Here is a 19,524-nt window from a genome sequence, read left to right on the forward strand (position 1 = left end):
GTCCAAATGTGAAATGACAAGAGGATTCCAAGTGTGAAGGGACCTGCCCCTATTCCGAGAGTAGCTACAACTAGTATGCAAAATGGACTTGTGTTCCTGGCCTCCATGGTCTCTGCTTACATTTCCTGTGACTCCCAAGAGAATTCTAAAATATGACTGAGCATTGGTGATAGAGCATAATCTTATCAAAAGGGAAAGATGGGCTGCCTCCATAGTCATCTTCTAAACCTAGTATTTTGTTACGATTTTAGTCAAGCAGAGATAATTGAACAACTGTTCTCAATAGTCTCTGAGAAGTTCTGAGGACTTGCATAAGACTGGAGGAAGATGCTTCCTAGGGAACTACTTGTGAGAAGGATCTGAGTGTCCTTGTCCACTTAAACTAACTCAGCAATGTGATGCAACTGTTTAAAAAAAGAAATGCTACCTTGGAGTACATTAACACAAACATAAGAGTCTAGATCAAGGGTGTCAAACTCACAGCCCACGGGCTGGATACATCAGGTGCTGTCCCTGTCCCTGCCTGGTTTAGCGAAGGGGAATAAAGTCTCGATATGTCGCTGCTGTGACTCCGCGAGATTGACATTCCTGGTCTAGATCATGGGGAGTAATTATTCGACTCTACTCAGATCAGACCCCTATGTGTATACTGCGTCCACCCCAATTCAAAAGAGGACAGCGACAACTTGTAAGTTCAGAGAAAAATTAGCAAAATGATGAAGTACCTAGAAATCAAGCTTTACAAGAAATGTTTTAAAGATTTTGGGTATAATAAACCTACAGAAAAGAAGATTAATTATGGGGAGATATTGTAAAGTTAAATATAAAAGAGGGAGTGGATTTATTCTATATAGCTCCAGAGAGCAGGACCAGAACTAGTAGGTTAAAACTACAAAGGAGGGGAAGGGGAGGGAGGGGGTTCATGATAGGTATCAGGAAAATGATATAGTATTATATGTTACAACATCTTACCAGTTAATGAATATTTCAGCTTCAACAACAACAACAACACTAGAGCACACAACAGATATAAACTAAATGTAAACCACTCCAAGCTTGATTGCAGGAAGTACGATTTCTGCAACAGAGTAGTCAATGTCTGGAACTCACTACCTGATTCTGTTGTCACCTGCTCAAACCCCAACTCCTTTACCCTCAAACTAACCTCTGTTGACCCCACCCCATTCCTAAGAGGTCTGTAAGGGGCATGCATAAGTGCATAATCGTGCCTACCATCCCTGTCCTATTGTTCCCAATTATTAGTTCCTATTTCATGTATTTAAACTTATGTTTATTCTTGTTTTTGTTATATTGTAAGCTTTTGACAAATAAAAATAAAATAAAATAAATAAATAAATAAATAAATAAATAAAAAAAAACTTACTGTGTGAGCTTTCAGCCAGTGGAAAGTGTGCCACAAGGAGTGGTGAGTTCTCCTTCATTAGAGGTCTTCAAAGAAAGACTAGATGATTATGTGTTAGAAATGTTCTAGTGATCTTGCACTGACTAGGGGATTGGACTAGATGACTTCTAAAAATTATATGTTGATTCTATGATTTCAATCTCCTGTAATTAGCATTATCTCTTTTGGTGTTGTGTCAACACAGTTTTCCAAGTCCATAAAACAGTTCACCTTTTGATTCTTTGCAATTTGTTTGGGGCACTTGTTTGTTTTGTTTCTTTAAGTCAATGTAAAATCCTGGCAATAGTTTGGACTAGTCCATGAGGCTTTCTTGGCAAGTTTTTAGAAGTGGTTTGCCATTGTCCCCTTCCTAGGCAGAGAAGGAGTGACTGGCCCAAGTTGCCTTTGGGTCTAAGGTATGAATAGAATTTCTGGCCTCCTGGTTTCTAACCTGATGCATTAACCACTACATCAAATGGCTCTCAAATGGCATGGATTTGGATCATCATGATATTGATAGACTTGCTTTGGATTTTCAATGTAGATCCCACTTTAAGGATTTTTATAATTAAAGTTTCAGTATTTACCATCTTACAACATTTAAGTGTCCCAGTGCAAAGTCTGAGAATTAAATGTAGGCTGAAAATTACTATTTCACAATTTGGTCATATTCAAACCCATGTTTCTTCTCTCTTCAGCACTTGCCATTCATTGTGCAGGAGCATTAAACAGTTTGGAAATAGTAGGTTCTCTGCCACTTAAATGTGATTTTATGATGCGCTATTTATAAACCAGTCTTTCAAAAGAACTGTAAGTCTTAGGCACAATGGTGACTTATATGAAACAATTATTACGATTTTTTTTTTGTCCAGCAGAGATACCACAAGTATCTGCTGGAGTTATTTGATTTTATTGTATAGTTTCCATGGCAACCCTCTGGCAAATACATCTCAGTACACCTAGGAAAGTATTGAGATATATTTACTAATAAGACATGATGTATGATAGGATTAATACATTTCATAATACATCTCAATAAGTGTGTAATGTAGAATAAAAACGATCTCTCTTCCAAATGTGCATGGAATTGAAGGTATTAAAAAAATCTGTTAGTGTCTCTTTGTCTTTCTGTCTGATCAGGGAATTTTTGTCTTTACTTTTGTTGAAACGTTATCACTGATTTTCCCTAAAATTAAAGTATTGTGGGAGAAAGCTTGGAATGATGATGAAGTAGCCAAAAATAGCATTATTGTATATAAAGGAAAATATCCGTAGGCTAAACGAACAAACAGAGAGAAACAACATAGAGGGAAGCTCCCTCCCTAGAGATATCCATGTGAGAATTAAGCATGGTTGCAAAATACTGACTATTGGAGTCAAAGTAATTATTGATGCTAGCAAGACTTCCAACTGATATGTAATATTTTCTGATAAAATAAAGTTAATTACAAGCACAATAGAATCTTATTTTATGCTATTGCCTTTGTTATTGCAACCAAGTCTTGCCTTCTTTTCTATTTCTATCCACCTAAATATATTCATAGTTTGTTTTCCATTTTTTCAATAGAAGATTGTTTTAATAATAATAATGTAGTAAAAAAATTAAAATAATTTTATTCTGCTTCTGTACCTTGATGAAAGCCTTAATGAAAAACAAAATATTTATTGCACAGCACATAAATGAACATTGCTTTTTTATATTTTAATTCTGTTATCAATTAAACCAACTTTAATTTTTGTCTTGGCTCCACTTACATCTTTCTATTTATCCCAGTTGCATATTTAGCCGACTTGTGCTGAAAGCCAAAATTGTACATCCCTACCATATGGAGTCTTCCTTGCAACCAGCCTCTGTGAGAGTTTATGAAAAAATAGAATGTAAAATCTGCTTAAAAGACATTTTTTTCTCCTTTCCATTTTTGCTCCTTTTGGGATCACTTGGTTTAGCAAGTCTAGCAAACCATGGAATATCCATGAGTGCTGTCTAACCATTGTTAGAAACAAATGCAGCCTTTTTTGAGGTTTACAATGAAAAGAAAAATTAAATATAATAGAAATATTTACATATTTGAGACAAAAACAAATCTTTCATCACTTCTGTCTCGTAGACATCAATGGGAAAGCCAATTTACTTTAAATGGTTAAGGTGCCAGACTAGAAAACAGGAAAATTGTGAGTTTTAGTCCCACCTTAGGCAAGAAAGCTGGCTGGGTGACTTCACTTGGGCCAATCACTCAACCCAATCTTCCTCACAGGATTGTTATTGTGGGGAAAATAGGAGGAGGAAAAGGGATTAGTTACATTGTTTGCCTTGATTTATTTATAAAATGCAAGTAGTCCTCAAAATATTATTGCAATGGAGCCTGCCCATTACAGTTGCATGTAGCAATAGGCATTATGTAACTATTAGCTCATGCAGCTATGACTCGGCTAACTTCCCATCCCAGTAAGAGGAACAGAATTACCTTAGGGGTGGGGGAAACCCTTGGAGGCCTAGTACAGGCCCATGCCCACCTGCCCTAGCATTCCCAAGGCCTCCCCATCCCCGAGTTTTCTCCATGTTCCACTTCCCATGCCTTGAGTCCCAAGAGGCCTTTTCTCACTCCCAGTGAGTCCTTGCAGGCTTTGGGCCCGATTCCCACCTCAACCGGGCCAAACACCTTCCTCCTCTCTGACTTTTTGAACAGCTCCAAGCCTTTCCAGAAGGCAGGAATGGATTGCTTCATTGCATAGTGTCATGGCATGATTCTGGAAGCAGCCGTCATGTTTTCAGCAGCTGAATTTCATTTTGGTATAGCCACCACTTCAGGGGTGGGATTCTACCAGTTCACACCTATTTGCTAGAACCTGTTGTTAACATTCTAAGCAGTTCGGAGAACAGGTTGTTAGAAGAAATTACTGGCCTAATCCTGTAAGGAAGGCAGGAAGGAAACATTCTGGTGTTGCTTACAGAAACTGCCTCTCTTTGCTGGTACTTTGCTTGTGTGGAGTGACCATTCAAAGTTACAATAGCACTGAAAAAAGTGACTTATGACCATTTTTCACACGACTGTTGCAGCATCCCCACAATCATGAGAGGCCAGGCAAGGAGACGCGTGCCTCGATGTGAATGATATTGAGTTGGCCACGCCCACCAACTAAGCCACGCCCACAGAACTGGTTGTTAAAAAATTTGAATCCCACCCCTGCACTGCTTGCCAAATTGTGCCATGCAGCCGGGTAATAAAGCAATCCATTTTGCTGCTTTAACGTGATTTGCACAGTGCTGCAGAAGATTTCTGCAGCATTCAGAAGTTTCTGCAGCGCTATCCAGACCTTGTTAAGGTAGCAAAATAAAGTGGCCTGCCCTCCTTCCCCAATGTGAGGTCTGGAGAGCTTCAAAAGGTAAGTGCGGTGGGTGATGGATGTGTGGGTTCTGAGGGGTGGGATGTGGGGGGAGAGAGAAGCGGGGAGGGGACAACAGCGCTGCAGCAATCCTGAGATCAGGAGGGTGAATGACGACAGGTGCTGCAGCCATTGTAATTTTGAAACAGGGTGATACATCATTTTTGGCATCTATTGTAACTTTGAATGTTCTTTAAGCAATCTGATGTATCTCAAGGATCATATGTAATAAAGGTGGGATAGAAATAAATACATACATCAGTCAATAAATATTAGACTTACCTAACTTCCAAGGCAATCCTTTTGTAAAGCTTTAAATCTAAATCTTCAGATGCTCCAGAAACTTTGTGTTTTTTAGCCACAGAATTCATAAGTCTTCCCTCCCTTGTGGTTATTAAATAGTTGCTAAGCAAATTTGGCTTCCATAATTCACTTTGCTTGTTGGAAGCTAACTGGGAAATAGTGATCACATGACTACAAGATGCTGCAACAATCGCTGCGCCAGCACTTTGGCCCTTGTTTGTAGAGGGTGGTACGATGATTGTATTTTCACTTTTTGCAAGACCATTGTAACTTCAAATTGTCATTAAACAAACAATCCTAAGTTAAGGACTATTTTTACATTGATTTGATGCTGCATGATATTCCAAGCCGATGCATCGATGCAAATAAACAATAGGGCTAACAAAGGCATATTTGCATGCAAGTATTTAAAGAAATATACATAATAGACACATGCACATATATAAAATTTATATATTATTTAAATATAAAATTTTAATAAATTCATTTTAAATAAAAATGATTTTTCTCATTATGGTAGTGTTTAAATGTTAATCTTCTGGTTGTAATTCAGCACTGCTGTTCTAATTAAAATAGTCTAGTGAAGCAATGAACAATACGAGTCGATGGATTTGTTGCCCTGTTTAATGATTTTCAGAAGCAATATCAAGAAGATGTGTGGCACCAGAGAGGAAAGGTCCTGAGAGATATGGCAGCAGATGGCTAGGATTATTTTATTCATTTACCACTGTATTAAAGTATGTCTCATCATTTTTGGAAGGTGAATTAATTTCAAGAAGTAATAATTCACTCCTAGGGCTATTGTACTGTTTCCAGAGATTGTGGACAGATCCTGTTGTCATTATATTCATATCTCTGCATTGGACCCTTTGGCTGTTATCAATTCTTTGGATGAGAGGTGCCTTGAAACTCTGCAGAACTTCATGACCTTACTCCTATTCAGTCGCAGTCTGTTCATTTCCCAAAGTGGAATAGACAGAGGACTGGTTTAATTTTGGTGTGTGTGAAATACCTGTGAGATATTTGCAGAGAGTGAGGAAAAGCAAGCAGGTGTTGGCAGTCAGCAGCTCTGATGCAGAAGTATTAATAATAGTTCATTGAACACATTCTGGTGTATGTGTGTGTTTGTTTGTTTGACAGCCTTTGCGCCAGAAACCTGAATTCTCTTTCTTTTTGGGTTCTCTTTTCTTCCTCTTCTTTGTTCAAACCTTGGTTTGCACTTCATGAAGCTGCAAAGTGGTAATAATATTTTGATCACCAACAGGAAGGGGTTGTGTAGCAGTATTTTTAAACGCAATTGACAGAAAAAAATCAGAGTACCTTTGTTTTGGATGGAATTAGTAGGAAAGCATAAATTTAGACAGCTGTTGGGTGTGTGAGATTTGGCACAAAATGCTTCTCTCCCCATTCTCCACAGCCTTCTGTTCCAAAGTGGCTAAAGTCCTGACATCTGGTTGTCTGGCTGACAAAAAGAGTGATAGGAACCAATTCTTTTTCCCCAGTTTTTGAGGCTTGGATCTGCTTCTCTCTACAGCTTCCAAGATCTCAGATCTGTTTTGCTGCAACTGCTGGCTCTGAATATGAATTATTTCTGTAGGGTGGGGTGGGGAGGAAGACAAAGATCAATTTTCTTGTTTCCTCCAGAGACACAGAGATGTATTCTATTGAAATATTCATCTGAAAGACCCTCTCTCTCTCTCCTCCTCCTCCTCCTCCTGAGGTCAAGTCTTTATCAAGCTATACTGTAGCTTAGTGGTGTGTGGCACCACCTAGGAAGGTAGTAAAAAATGGAGGCATCTCGCTTTCCAGGGAGGTTGGGTGTTTCCATTCAGACAAAAATTATAGCGTTCTCCTATTTAATGCTAGTTGTTTATCTTAAAAGTTATTTTTGTTTTATATTTTTAATATAATATTATTCTTTTTTAGAATAAATAAAATGCAAAGATATGTGGTAGGAAAAAATATCACAGTGCTAAATAAGAAAGAAATGTTAACCCCCCAAATTTAAAATTAAAACAAATGAAGCAGGAAAAAAGCCTTTAAAGACTTAACAAAATGTAATCAGTTACAATACTAAATATCTAAGATATGTCTTAAATGCCACTGCTTTACAAAAATTCTTGCAATGCTTTATTATTAAAAACAAAACAAAATTAGAAAAAGCCATTTAATAATACTTCTGTATCATTGTAAAATATCATAACATCTGTGCCAAAGAAGAACATATTACTTCATAATTTGATTAGTTGGAAATATTGCCCTTTTCAGAAGGATAAATTTACCCATTTTCAAACATCAATCTTTAGAGCAACAATTTTGCAGTGAGAATTTTTGCTACCTATCATGCCCACTATAACCATTTTCAATGCTTCTTTGGAAAGGACATAATTCTGGCCCCAATGCTGGGATGTTATTACTTTCAATCAAAAGCCCATGCGGCCCAGTACCAGGATTTATAGAGCAATATCAGAATTATCTAGTATTGCTTATCTGGTCCAACTATCAAGAGAAGGCCTGATCCAGTGATCCCCACTTAATGGAATAAGCACCTTCTGGAGATAGAGTCATTCATTCAGTTTGTAAAGTTGCCTATTTAACAAGTGTGAGTCTGGGGGTCAACAGCTCTGACTCTGCTGAGGTTTTGTAAAGAAACAAAACGGGTTTTTTTCTAGCATACATTTGAGCTTTAAATTAGGCAAAGTATTTGAAGGACACCTAGGGTTTTTGTTGGTAATTGTTTTCCATTTTTATTTTGTATTTGTATCCTACCTAGGTCTGCCAGAATGGGGCAGTTTATGTTATAAAACCAATCAGTCAATATTAGCAAACTTTGATTCAGAATTATTACATCTTGAAGTTTATTATTTGAATTATCTTGCAAAATGGCATAGAATGTTTCCCTTTTCTTTTCCAGGATGACTTTCTATACAGTGTTTCAATTTTAAGTGGAATCCTTTGTACTATTTTAGCAGTGGTCAAATTTATGTTGGGGAACGTGCTTACAAGCAGAGCATTGTTAACAGATGGTAAGTAGCAAACAGGTATCTCTTTCTTGATATTATTAAATCAAAGGCTAGTGAAGTAGAGGTAAGTGTGTGATTGGATGAAATTACAGAGAGGAGATTCGGTTAATGTATGTATAACAGATTTGGTCAACTTTTTTGAGTTAACTGAGCCTTTTGTTCTCTGACCTGTTCAAAAAATTAATGAATTTAGAAGCAAACATTATGCACAGAAGTAGTCCAAGGACTACCTGATCCTGTTGCTTGTTGCTCTGAAATTAGTTTGTCTAAATAAATAAATACAGGGGAAAATAAACTTTGAAGCGAAATAGTCGGACAAAATGTTTAGAGTCAAATGAAAACGATGTACCAAAATTTATTGTAGGAATCTAGATGACTTTCCACACTCAACATTTGGCCAGAATGTAGACATTTTAAAAACAAAACAAAACCCTAAGCATCTACATTTTATTAGATTCAATCATAATTGTCTACCTGCATTTTGCCTGGAATTGCTGTTTGTCTTTTGCTTCTTCTTGTTTTTCAGACTTCAGGAATTGTAGATTGTTTCACTCCTAAATTGCGTTAATGTGTGCAGTGATGGGGTTGTCAGAAATCTGTGTTTTACTATTTCAGCTGATACAATACACTTACACATACACTTCTCCTTAGCCAGTACGTAAACTAATCTTCACTTTTAAAATTAAAATGCTTTTAAAATAGGACTTGAATAAAAAAGCCCTTAGCACAAATTTAAAAACTGGGTTCTTTACCTGCAAATTATAACTATATTTATGGTTTGGAACTGAATTAAGTTTAGGTAAGATGGGCGGCTTATAACTTTTATAAATAAATAAGATTAGTAACAGCTACAATAGAACAATCCTTCAAAGATAATATTGAATCTGTGAGTTTATAAAGATCATGAACTTTTCTCCATGTTGCCAACATCATTTATTGTGTTCCCCAGCAACAATGACTAATAGTTCTCACTGGGAATTTTAATTCTGGTGACATTATCTTTTTTCCTCTGCAAATTTTTGAAAGAAACATCAACTGATGTATCTCTTGTAAAAAATAAAAAGATGTGCTTTCTCTGCATGATATATTAAGGTAGAATCCTATTTTTATTCATCTGAGAGAAGCAACCTTTGAGACTTATGTCTGAGGTTAACAGGGATAATTTCACTCTCTACTGTGTCTCTCTGGCATGTACAAAGCAAGTCCATATTATAGGCTTTTTTTATTTTTTTTTACAATGTGTGGCCTTTAACCAGTTACTACTGTAATTGAATGCATAAAGAGAATTCCCAAATGATATGGGCAAGAGTAATCATATTTATGAAGGATCCAGTATTTCTCTTACTTCAAATGAAAATGAAAAAAAATCTTCAAGAGCCAAGGCATTGGCAATTTAATATATGAAACAAGCTGTAATCCAATAACAAATCTTAACACACAAGCAAGTTTTTTAGAAATAAATTTCAAAATAATTTAATTCAGTTAGCACAGCCATTATCTCACAGGGCTGTTGGATCAATTATATTTTTAGGTTACCAATCCTGATGTATAGTGATTCAGATATTTACAGATATTTGGGCAGATAGCAGTGTGAAGCTTGAAGTTCCTCAAACATACCCAAGTTGAGCATCAATATTTAATTGCTACTGTTAGACCACAGACCCTGAAAAAAAAACCTTTGGCACTATGGGCATTTTCACTGAATTCTCTAACAGAAATGCAAATCAGAATACTTCCTGCCAGATGACCATGTTCCCATACTATCCTGTACCCAGAAAACTCTTCCTCCTTATTTGACATCTGCTCTTGGGAATTAGAAAGGAGATTCCTTTCCTACCTGGTTCAAAAGTTTCAAGATCTCCCTTTCTTCCTTCTCCTTCGCTTGGGTATGAGAAAATCTGTGACGCATTGACCAAGTCTATGCTCCTTACTCCTTTCACTATTTATTCAATTAATAAATGTATATGTTGCCTATCCAAAGCTACTCCAGAGAGCTTCCTTTCCTTGAAGGGAAACTCTTGCAGCTCTATATGACAATTGCTCAACTGGACATTTTGGAGTATTTGTAACTAATCTCTTCCTCCATAACGGAAGGCGACCTTACGTTAGGACGCTTCAGTTACAACTTTTCTTTATGTAAACTTAGAGAAGATGTCTCCCATTTGCAAGGCCAGGCAAAACTGGCCAACTGTTCATAGACTTGAAAGGACAGAAAGAAAGCCCTATGATTAGAACATTGAGACTTGTTATCTAAAGAGGATTTGATTCTGGTGTCCTGCAGTAAATCTGGTCTAACCCTGTCAAATCTGTGAATCTTTTGCTGCTAATGAATTTGGGGCAGGGTTTCAGAGACATGAATTCAAGTCTTTTCTGATGCCTTTAGGGAAGAAAGATCTTCAATTGATACTTTTTCTATTATTCTCGCTCCCTGATGATTTCCAGCATATTATACAAGAAGTGCATGTCTTCTTATTTAATTAAATGTATAAATCTTATTCCTGCTCTACCACTCATCTGGGGCAAAGTATAATGAAATATAAATTAAGGCTGATCAGAAAACAACACTTGAGAATTTGCATTAGAATTTAGAGAGTGATGCCACATCATAGAGTTAAAAATCCAACCGTGTCTTTATTGTATGTTAAAAACTGACCAGTGAAGGAGCCAGTCTTACCTTGAGACTGTTCTAGAATCATGGTGTTGCTATTAAAAATGCCCCCCTGTCTGGATATTTTCCAAACTGGACTTTCCATTTGGTAGACAATGCCAGAGGCTCTGATGCTTTTAAATAAACTATGGACAGGTTGATTAAGGGGTCTTGGCTTTTCAAATATCTCAACCTTAAGCTATTTAGGCTTATAATCAGCATTCCGATTTCATGTACAAAGAGCTCCCTGGGGTGGTTTCCAAGAGAGTTTCTCTTTGAGGGACCTGGTGGTACAGAAATGTGAAATAATTACAAATAATCATAGACAGATATGGAGAAGGAAACAGATTGAAAGAGTGATTCATCCTATAAAGTTCTTGCAATAAATAATGGATTTATTACCATTAACCCTGCTGGAGCTTTCAGCAATAGTTGATTATCCCTCAATTAACAAAATTTAGGAGTGGTAGATGGTAGTTGGAGATAAGAGATGAAATTTAGAGAGTCTGTGGTACGGTAGATACGGTCTGAAAAGTCTGTTTCTGAAGTGGATGCCATGTTGGACACGGGCAGCTGCAAACATTCATTTATTGATTTAAACTGATTCTTCCAAGGCTGTAGAGCCATAGGCATTACTACAAAATATATAATATTAGAAAATCCTTTTTTGATGTGAATTTTTATTTAATGTGACTATTGGCGAAAACTACGGATCTGGTTAATAAGAGTTGCCTTACAACATATAGAAGAATAGAAGTGTGACAAACATTCTGTTGTTTTTAAGCACAGTTCTACACGGAAAAATCTAATTTAGTAAATAGAAATAAACCCTCTTGACATTCATGTTAGATCCTTTACTAATACTGTAGCATCTCCCTATTTTCTGAGCTTAGAACAAACAGACTTCTGGTTTTTACAAATAGCTGAGAATGTTCCTTTTCTTCCTTTAATTATATGCTTGTGATAATTGCACTGCTGCTATTTTTTCCCATTAAGAAAATTAAGGAGTGAACTGTGTAATTAGTCTGCTGTCTATGTGTTTAACCTATTTTAGTTAAATATAGCTAAGCCCAGATTTCTTTAGTTTTGCATCATTAGATTGAATAGAATAGAATCTCTGGAAAATGAAGATCTCACTCACAAGCCATTAAAACACTCTGCATACAAAATTCTTAATTTAAAGTCTCCTTCAAATCAAGTTCATCTCCCAGTGATTACATAGACATGTTGGAAAAGTGGCTCTCACTTTGATTGCTGTGATGTCCTCAAGTTTTGTGTTGTTTGTAAATAGATGGCACATGTATAATTTCGAGATGATGTTGGGGCAGTCTCAGAATGATTATTGTAGCAATATCAAGTCTCCATGGATATGCCACTCAGTCTATCTGGGAGACGCTACTAGTTCCAATAAGCTTTTAACCCTGGCTTTCTAGAACAGAAGTGTAATTTTCAGTTGTCTGTGAAGTCATCAAAGTCCATTAAAAACGTCACTAAGCTATTCAGTAAGCCTAATTAACACATGGGAGGTATATTGATGAGATAAACAACCTATTTGGACTTATGCTGCAGAAGACCATCTCTGAATATGTTAACACTGATGGTGTGGCCAATAGAGGGAATGCTGTTAATTTTAGAGGATTTTCATTCTAATCATTTGACTTAAACCAAAAGGCAAGAGTGAGGGCCAAATGAATGTGAGTGTGAGTGTATGTGTGTGTGTTTTAGGCAGTGGGGTGGGTGGTTAATATGTTAATATTGGATTGTGGCTAATCTGGGTTTATGAATGTGAGGGAAAGATGTGATCAGGCTGACATCTTATGGCCAGAAGCTGAAGAACAGAGCTGAAGTATGACCATTATTTTCCCTTTGCTGTTTTATTTTTTGAGGGTTATATTGTTATTAGTCACTGCCTAGCATTCACAACTCCAGTGGAGGATTCGGTGAAGTATGGAATTCCTTGTGAACTTTGATGGAGCTCTTGGGTGCAATTGTCACCATTGGAGAATCCCTCTGGTGTCTCTTGAGAATCCAAAAGCACAAATTAAAACTTCCCTCCCCCTTCTCCTTTTGTCTTTCTCTCTTTCTCTCCTTTTCCCCTTCCCTCCACTGTTGTATATTCACTGTGCCCTTTTGCACCCTTTTGGGCCTCTATCCTGCTGGTTAAACCTTGTATGTGTTGTTTGAACCTGAATTGCCATGAGTGAGAACTGACTAATTTAACATTTGATTGTGGGGTGGGGGTGAATTGGGAGCATCTTGTAGAAATGGGGTGAGGTTTATTGGAAGATGGGAGAAAGGGAATTGATTATAAAAAGTCACAAAAGAACAACCTTTGGGTTTGTCAGTAGCCTTTCTGTCAATAATGGGTCCAGTCAATTATTTTATAAACACTGATGAAATATCAAATCCTGCTAGCCTCTCCTTTTTGCCACACCGTGAAGGTTTTCTGCTGTTGGGGCTGTGTGTTTTCTAACTCCCATCTACAACCAGCATGAACGCACTGAATAGACTTTCCTTGGCAGCAAGCTTCATTTTCTTCCTCTGCCATATTTGCATAGCTGTCATGTTGTCCCTGCAGGATTGGATCTACTGCAGAATTAGTGAAGTTACGGCTCCAGCTTCGAGAAAGCAGATGATTGGTATTAATTCAAATGCGGTCCATGGAATTTGACACTGCCCTGCCTTAAAAAACCCAGAACTCAACTCTAGTGCAGCAGCACTGATGGGATAAATGGTTTTATTTTTCATTGGGATGCAACTGGCTATTTAAAAAGCAAGTTTTCCAATTCCATGGCCTGGCATAGATGACCAAGTATCAGAGTGGCCACCAACCCCTGGCCGGCCCGGGGCTCTGTCGGCTGGCCTGCTATAGGCAAAAAGAGGTTAATAGGAACCTTTTCCCAGTCAAATTGGCTGACAACAAAAGTTTTGATATTACGGGGGGGGTGATCGCCTGATATGATGGATTAGGTTTCTGAGGTGTCAAAACAAAAAAAAAAATAATAATAATAATAAATAATTCTCTTTTTTTTTTTTTGAATTTTTTTTTTTTTTTTTTTGTTGTTTTTTTTTCCTCTCTGAAGTGGGCTTTGGTTAGTCATAAGCTACATTTGAAAACTTTGGGGAGTTGTAATTCTGCTAGCAGGCACAGGGGTCCTGCATAACAATGTACAAATCCTGCACCCATTGACGTTGGCTATTTCTTGAATTCCTTGTTCTTGCTAGGAGGGCCTAATCTTAATTTATTTCATTGTAGGTTTCAACTCTCTGGTAGGAGGAATTATGGGCTTTTCCATCCTCCTGAGTGCAGAAGTTTTTAAGCACAATGCTTCTGTTTGGTACCTGGATGGAAGTATAGGAGTTCTGATTGGACTTATAATATTTGCCTATGGTGCCAAGTGAGTGAAACCTTTTGGATTTTTTTAAAAGAAATCATTTTACATTTGCGTTTGAATGTTGCTCCGTGATTGTGATAAGGAGTCTATCTCATATGCCATTTGTTCAATGCTACATACATATTTTTAATTACTGTGACTTTATTATATTCTTACTAAAAGGCTATATTGATTGAAATGTAATGTCCAATAGAAAAGAATATTTGTAGCTTAGGGTTGAACTTGTGGGATCCTCTCTGAACTTGGTGGTTTTCTTTGCAGATGATTACCCAGCAAGATAACATCATCAGAGATATAATGTTGCCAGGTTGGATAATGGATAATGTCACTAATGTAACATCACTGATGATGTTGCCTAGTTGGGTAACGCAATGTCTGCATGAAAAAAAAAACCAAGCTCAGAGAGCACCAAAGACTTCTCATTAATTTCCTGTTTTGGGGATAGACAAGTACCAATTAGGAGAATGCTTTAAGACATGCAGGAATTTATGGCTGGATCTTTGCAATGTATAACTGTTGCCCTTGACCTGGGTTTGTTTTTATTTTCAGGCTGCTTGTGGATATGGTTCCCCGTGTACGGCAAACACGTCAGTATGAAATGTTTGAATGAAGGCAACTCAGCTATTGGACTGAATACACTTTGCAGGATTTGAAAACATCCTACATCCTGCCAAGTGGGGCCAATCCTACTTGCAAGATTGAATTTTGTTGTTGTTCATATTATTTTTTCATCATCATTCAAGGGGAAACCAATCTGTACAAATAGGCAAATACATGCACTGCTTAGATCTCTGCAATCTCATTTGGCATACGCTCCCCCAAATCTAGCAAGCTGCAATAGAAATGAATAAGACTTCTAATCCTTTTTGTAAAATGTTTAAGTGATTAGGCCTCTCAAGTCACTTGACAGCTGCCCATTTAAAGGGGCCAAATTGAGAAGGGTCCCAGTCTGACTGCACATTCAAAATAAGCTGCACATTCAAAATAAGCACAAAGCATTCATGTACAGTTAAACGCCAAAAAAGGATTGAGGTTTAATGTGTTGATTTATAGTATGCACTTATGTAGCAGTATGTCTGGCAAAAACACGGGTGTCCTGTTGTCCTGCCGATTCCATGGAGCTTGAGTTTCCCCAGGAAAAGAGACTAATCTTTTAGATTGTTACTCCTAAAATTCACAGTGCATGAAGGGCAGCACCTCATTAGTGTCTTGTCAAGGGTGTTTTACACACAGTTACCAACAGATCAGATTTGCTATTGTTATTGATTCAGTATTAAAAATATAAAGTATTTTCTTCCTATGAGATACCACTGTTTCAATATAAGGTACAGTTCACCCCCTCAGCTGCTCAATCTCCCAAATTTTAGGACTTGATTTAATTTCAGTGTTTTATTGAAGTACTTAAAATATGTCTTTTCCCCATTCTTTCTTTCTCTCTCTCTTTCTCTCTCTATATATCAAGCAACACATATTAAGCTGCACATTCAAAATAAGCACAAAGAGTTCATGTACAATTACACGCCAAAAAAGGATTGAGGTTTAATGTGTTGATTTATAGTATGCACTTATGTAGCAGTATGTCTGGCAAAAACACGGGTGTCCTGTTGTCTAATAAAAGTGGAAGTAATGGTTCCATTCTGACAGTAATGTAGACTCTAATTATGAAGAGTTAGGCTTTTCTATAGATATTCACATGCTCACTCATTTTATGTTATTTAACATCTGAATTACAGAATCCATTTCCCATCTTGTATAATATATGAAATGTTTCTTGTTTTACAAAGGACCTATAACTAACCTTTAAAAAAGTGGTGTATATAGTACATTAAATTGAAAGTCTTCCTGTACAGAAGCACCTCCCATAGACAGGTTACTTCTGTCAATTTTTTGTAGGTGGAATGTTTTAGCACAAATGTAACATACAGTTAAGTAAATTGTGTTCTGAAGTTTACTGCTTAATCCACATGTGCTAATAGCTCCACTATTTTGAAAATGGTGCATTTGTAAAGAGGACAAAGTAATTTTATATCTGACAAAAAGTGAAAAGTTTATTGGAAGTATGTATATTGGTGTGGAATAATGATTTGCAGAGGGGCATCAAATTTGCAGCTGACATCTTTAATAACACCCCCTACTGTCATTTATTGGTTTCTTGCTTCTATATGTCATGTTTCAATGAATGTATTTTTGTGGAAATGCAAATAGAAACTGATAGAAGGAATATTTATTTCATTTCATTGAATTGGATGCAATGCAATCTCAATTACTTGTCTGAAGGTGTTTCCATAGGAATACTAATCTCTCCAGTACATTTCATCACCTCGGACAAAAAGTGTCCAGCCTTGTGGTAATGTTTTTTATTCCATGCAGTCTTCTGAAATAAATGCATTAAACATGATCCAAAACCAGCACGTATGTTGGTGTGGTCATAGAAATAACTTTTTGCAGAGGGTGTGTTAAGCTAATTTATCTTAATTTATTGAGTTTTCCAGAGGGATTGATGGCTGGATTAAAACCCTCTGGCAATTTAAAAGCTAACAAATGTATTACTACATGAAAGGTGTTTTTGTGTGTTTTGACAAAGCAAGTCATGATCCACCAAAAGCTTATGGAGTATAACAGGCTATATATAGTATAGGCTATAGCATCATTAGTCCTTTGCCTTAGTGTGGATGACTACATGGCCATTTAAAACTCACAAATCTTCATGAACTTAGATTCAGCAACATTGTTCATGAAGATGTAAGAGACAAAAAGGTAAAGGTAAAGGATTCCCCTGTCCAGTCATGTCCAAGATTATAGGGCAGTGTTCATCTCAATTTCTTAGCTGAGAACACCAACATTTTCATGGTCAAGTGGCCAGCATGACTATATACTGAGGCATATGAAACACATGTTACTTTCTGAAGTGGTACCTATTTATCTACTTGCATTTGCATGCTTTTGAACTGTTAAGTTAGCAGGAGCTGAGGCAGGAACAGGAGCTCACTCCATCACACAGTAGCATTTTGGTCTTGAACCTGGGCTGTCAGTTTTCCAGCTGACAAGCTTAGCATCTTTAACAACTGAGCCTTATCACCCCCTGTAAGGGCAACAGATGTCCAAATTCCTATTTTATGAGAGCCACAAAATTTCAAACATTAAACTTTTAAAATGGCTTTGACATGCACAATTGCAGTATCCATATGAATAGGTTGGAAACAATTGGACTGAATAGGCAAGCAACATATATTCCTATTTGCATATAAATACAAAAATGTATCATCTCGGTTTTCTCAAGTGTGCAATAAGCATTTATCTATCACAGTGAGCAGGGAAAGGTGAGTCACAATAGAATTAGATCTGTTACAATTGATACATTCCCATGATGCCCTTTTGAGAAAATTAAAGTTATTCAGTGTATCATTAAATGTAGACTTACATGATGATAATAGCATCGTGGGAGTCCAAGTGGTATTTTTTAACAGTGTAAATAATTTCTTGCAACTTTTAAGTGGTGAATAGAACAGATAGAAAAAAGTTAATTACACTATTGAAAAATAAGATGCTTCCTAATGATAAGATGCTTCCTACAAGTTCACTTTAAAAAAATTCTTGTGATTAAACCTGTATATTTTTCAGGCAACAATTTTCTGGAACAAAACTGAGCAGGACACAATTTGCAAATTAATCCAAATACTTACATTTTTTAAAAAGTGCTTTTACCCAGTTAAAATTTACCCAGTTCTTAGCTGAACAGAATGGTGAAAGTAAGTACCCAGTAGCCTATCTACCTTATTTCCATCATGGGTTTCACAATGAGGGAAATCTATGTATTTAATGCCTGCAGAGACTATTTTTGGGTGCTTTCTCACACTGCAGCTGGATTTATTGAGGTATTATGCAGACAAGTGATTAGCAAGAATAAGCAGATGTGGGAATTTGCACCTGCTTAAGTTAGACATGGGGAAAATCAAGGAATGTATATTTTGAAAATGGAATTCTTACATTCACATAAAGAGCTTTACTTTCATTAGGTTTTTTTTCTTTGAAGAATAATCTTCATTTATTAGAGCTCCTTTCCATTTTAATATTTAAGTTCGAGGAAGTGTAAATAATATTGGATAGATGGCACTAGCAACTCACACAATCTAATCAAATACATAACATAATTACCAACTCATTCTTTCTGTGCAAACTCCCCCCCCCTCAAGTTGCTGTGATAGATGTTAATGTTAGAATTCTTAGAGTTTAAGATTCCTTTTTTGAACATGGTTACATGGAAGAATCAAGCAAAAATAAACTGGATCCTCTTCAATTTATACAGATTATTTACATTGCTTGGTTCTTCCAAAATGTTTCATCCAATTCTCACTTCGTTGCACTTGCAATTTTTATAGTTCTCTTATTGATTTTCATTGTAATTTATTTGATAGAGTCACCCACAGTTGTTGAGGGTCCTGCAGCATACAAGTTTAATAAATTATTACCTGAAAAACAGGATAAAAGCACAATTATGAGACCTTTCCTGTGCAGGAGGGTAGGAATTGAATGTTAATAGAGTAATGGAAATGAGCTCAGAAGATGGAATGAATGAACTGCACTATAATGTCATCCCATTAACAAAATTCTTAAATGAAAAAGTATTTATGACAACAGATTCTTTTTCCCCCTGCAATCTGCGATCTCAATTCTCCAGATGAGTGGGAGCCTTAACAGATTTTTAAACAGAATGGGCCTGTGGCAAACAAGCTATAGAGAAGTTTTGTAGCACATGGTTTTTTTATATTATGAATTATTAGAAGTGTTTTTACTTGTCAGAGTTGAACAAACTACAAAACCAAGAACAAAAGACACTATGACAAAAGTCGATATGGAAAAGGATACAAGGAGACATTTAGCTCTGGGTGCAAGCAATTATTTGCTGTCTTCAATGAAAATATTGGGCAATTTGGTTTTCCTATGAAAATGGTTTCTTTACTGCCTGGATACACAAACTAAACAACTTTATATCCTCAGTTTCTGTACATTTGTATTTCTGTGGCATATTCTATTCTACATTTCTGGATTAGCGTATTTATGCTCAGTTCACTTGATATATTGTTTCACTAACGAAACTGCAATTTGTTATTTGAGCATTCTTGCTTTTCTAATGTTTCCGGGTTAAATACGAAGAACAATCAATACTAGCAATCATTATCAAATCAAGGTTTATAGTACTGATATTTAGAAGTCCTAAATTATTGAGAAAGAGCACACTACAGGTAATCCTTAACTTATAACAGTTCATTTAGTGACCCTTCAAAGTTACAACAGTACTGAAAAAAGTGACATGACCATTTTTCACTTAATGACCGTTGCAGCATCCCCATGATTACATTTGGATGCTTG

The 19,524-nt window shown here is 36.5% G+C and overlaps 1 protein-coding gene across 2 annotated transcripts in view; it reads left to right on the top strand.

Annotated features, from left to right (window-relative positions):
• Positions 1-19,073, top strand: part of TMEM163 (transmembrane protein 163) — a 93,700-nt gene extending 74,627 nt beyond the window's left edge. The window contains exons 6-8 of one of the 2 annotated variants that reach the window (XM_026665390.2): positions 8,004-8,115; positions 14,016-14,157; positions 14,704-19,073. In XM_026665390.2, coding sequence (XP_026521175.1) covers positions 8,004-8,115; positions 14,016-14,157; positions 14,704-14,764 — 315 coding nt within the window. In that variant the 3' untranslated portion in view covers positions 14,765-19,073. The remainder of the gene's footprint in view (positions 1-8,003; positions 8,116-14,015; positions 14,158-14,703) is intronic. The other variant, XM_087950120.1, reaches the window with a different exon arrangement.
• The last annotated feature ends 451 nt before the right edge of the window (positions 19,074-19,524 follow it).

This window comes from Notechis scutatus, chromosome 1 (assembly GCF_049901735.1).
Source record: "Notechis scutatus isolate UNSWTSFEM ecotype Mainland chromosome 1, rNotScu1.2, whole genome shotgun sequence".
NCBI classification, from domain to species: Eukaryota; Metazoa; Chordata; class Lepidosauria; order Squamata; family Elapidae; genus Notechis; species Notechis scutatus.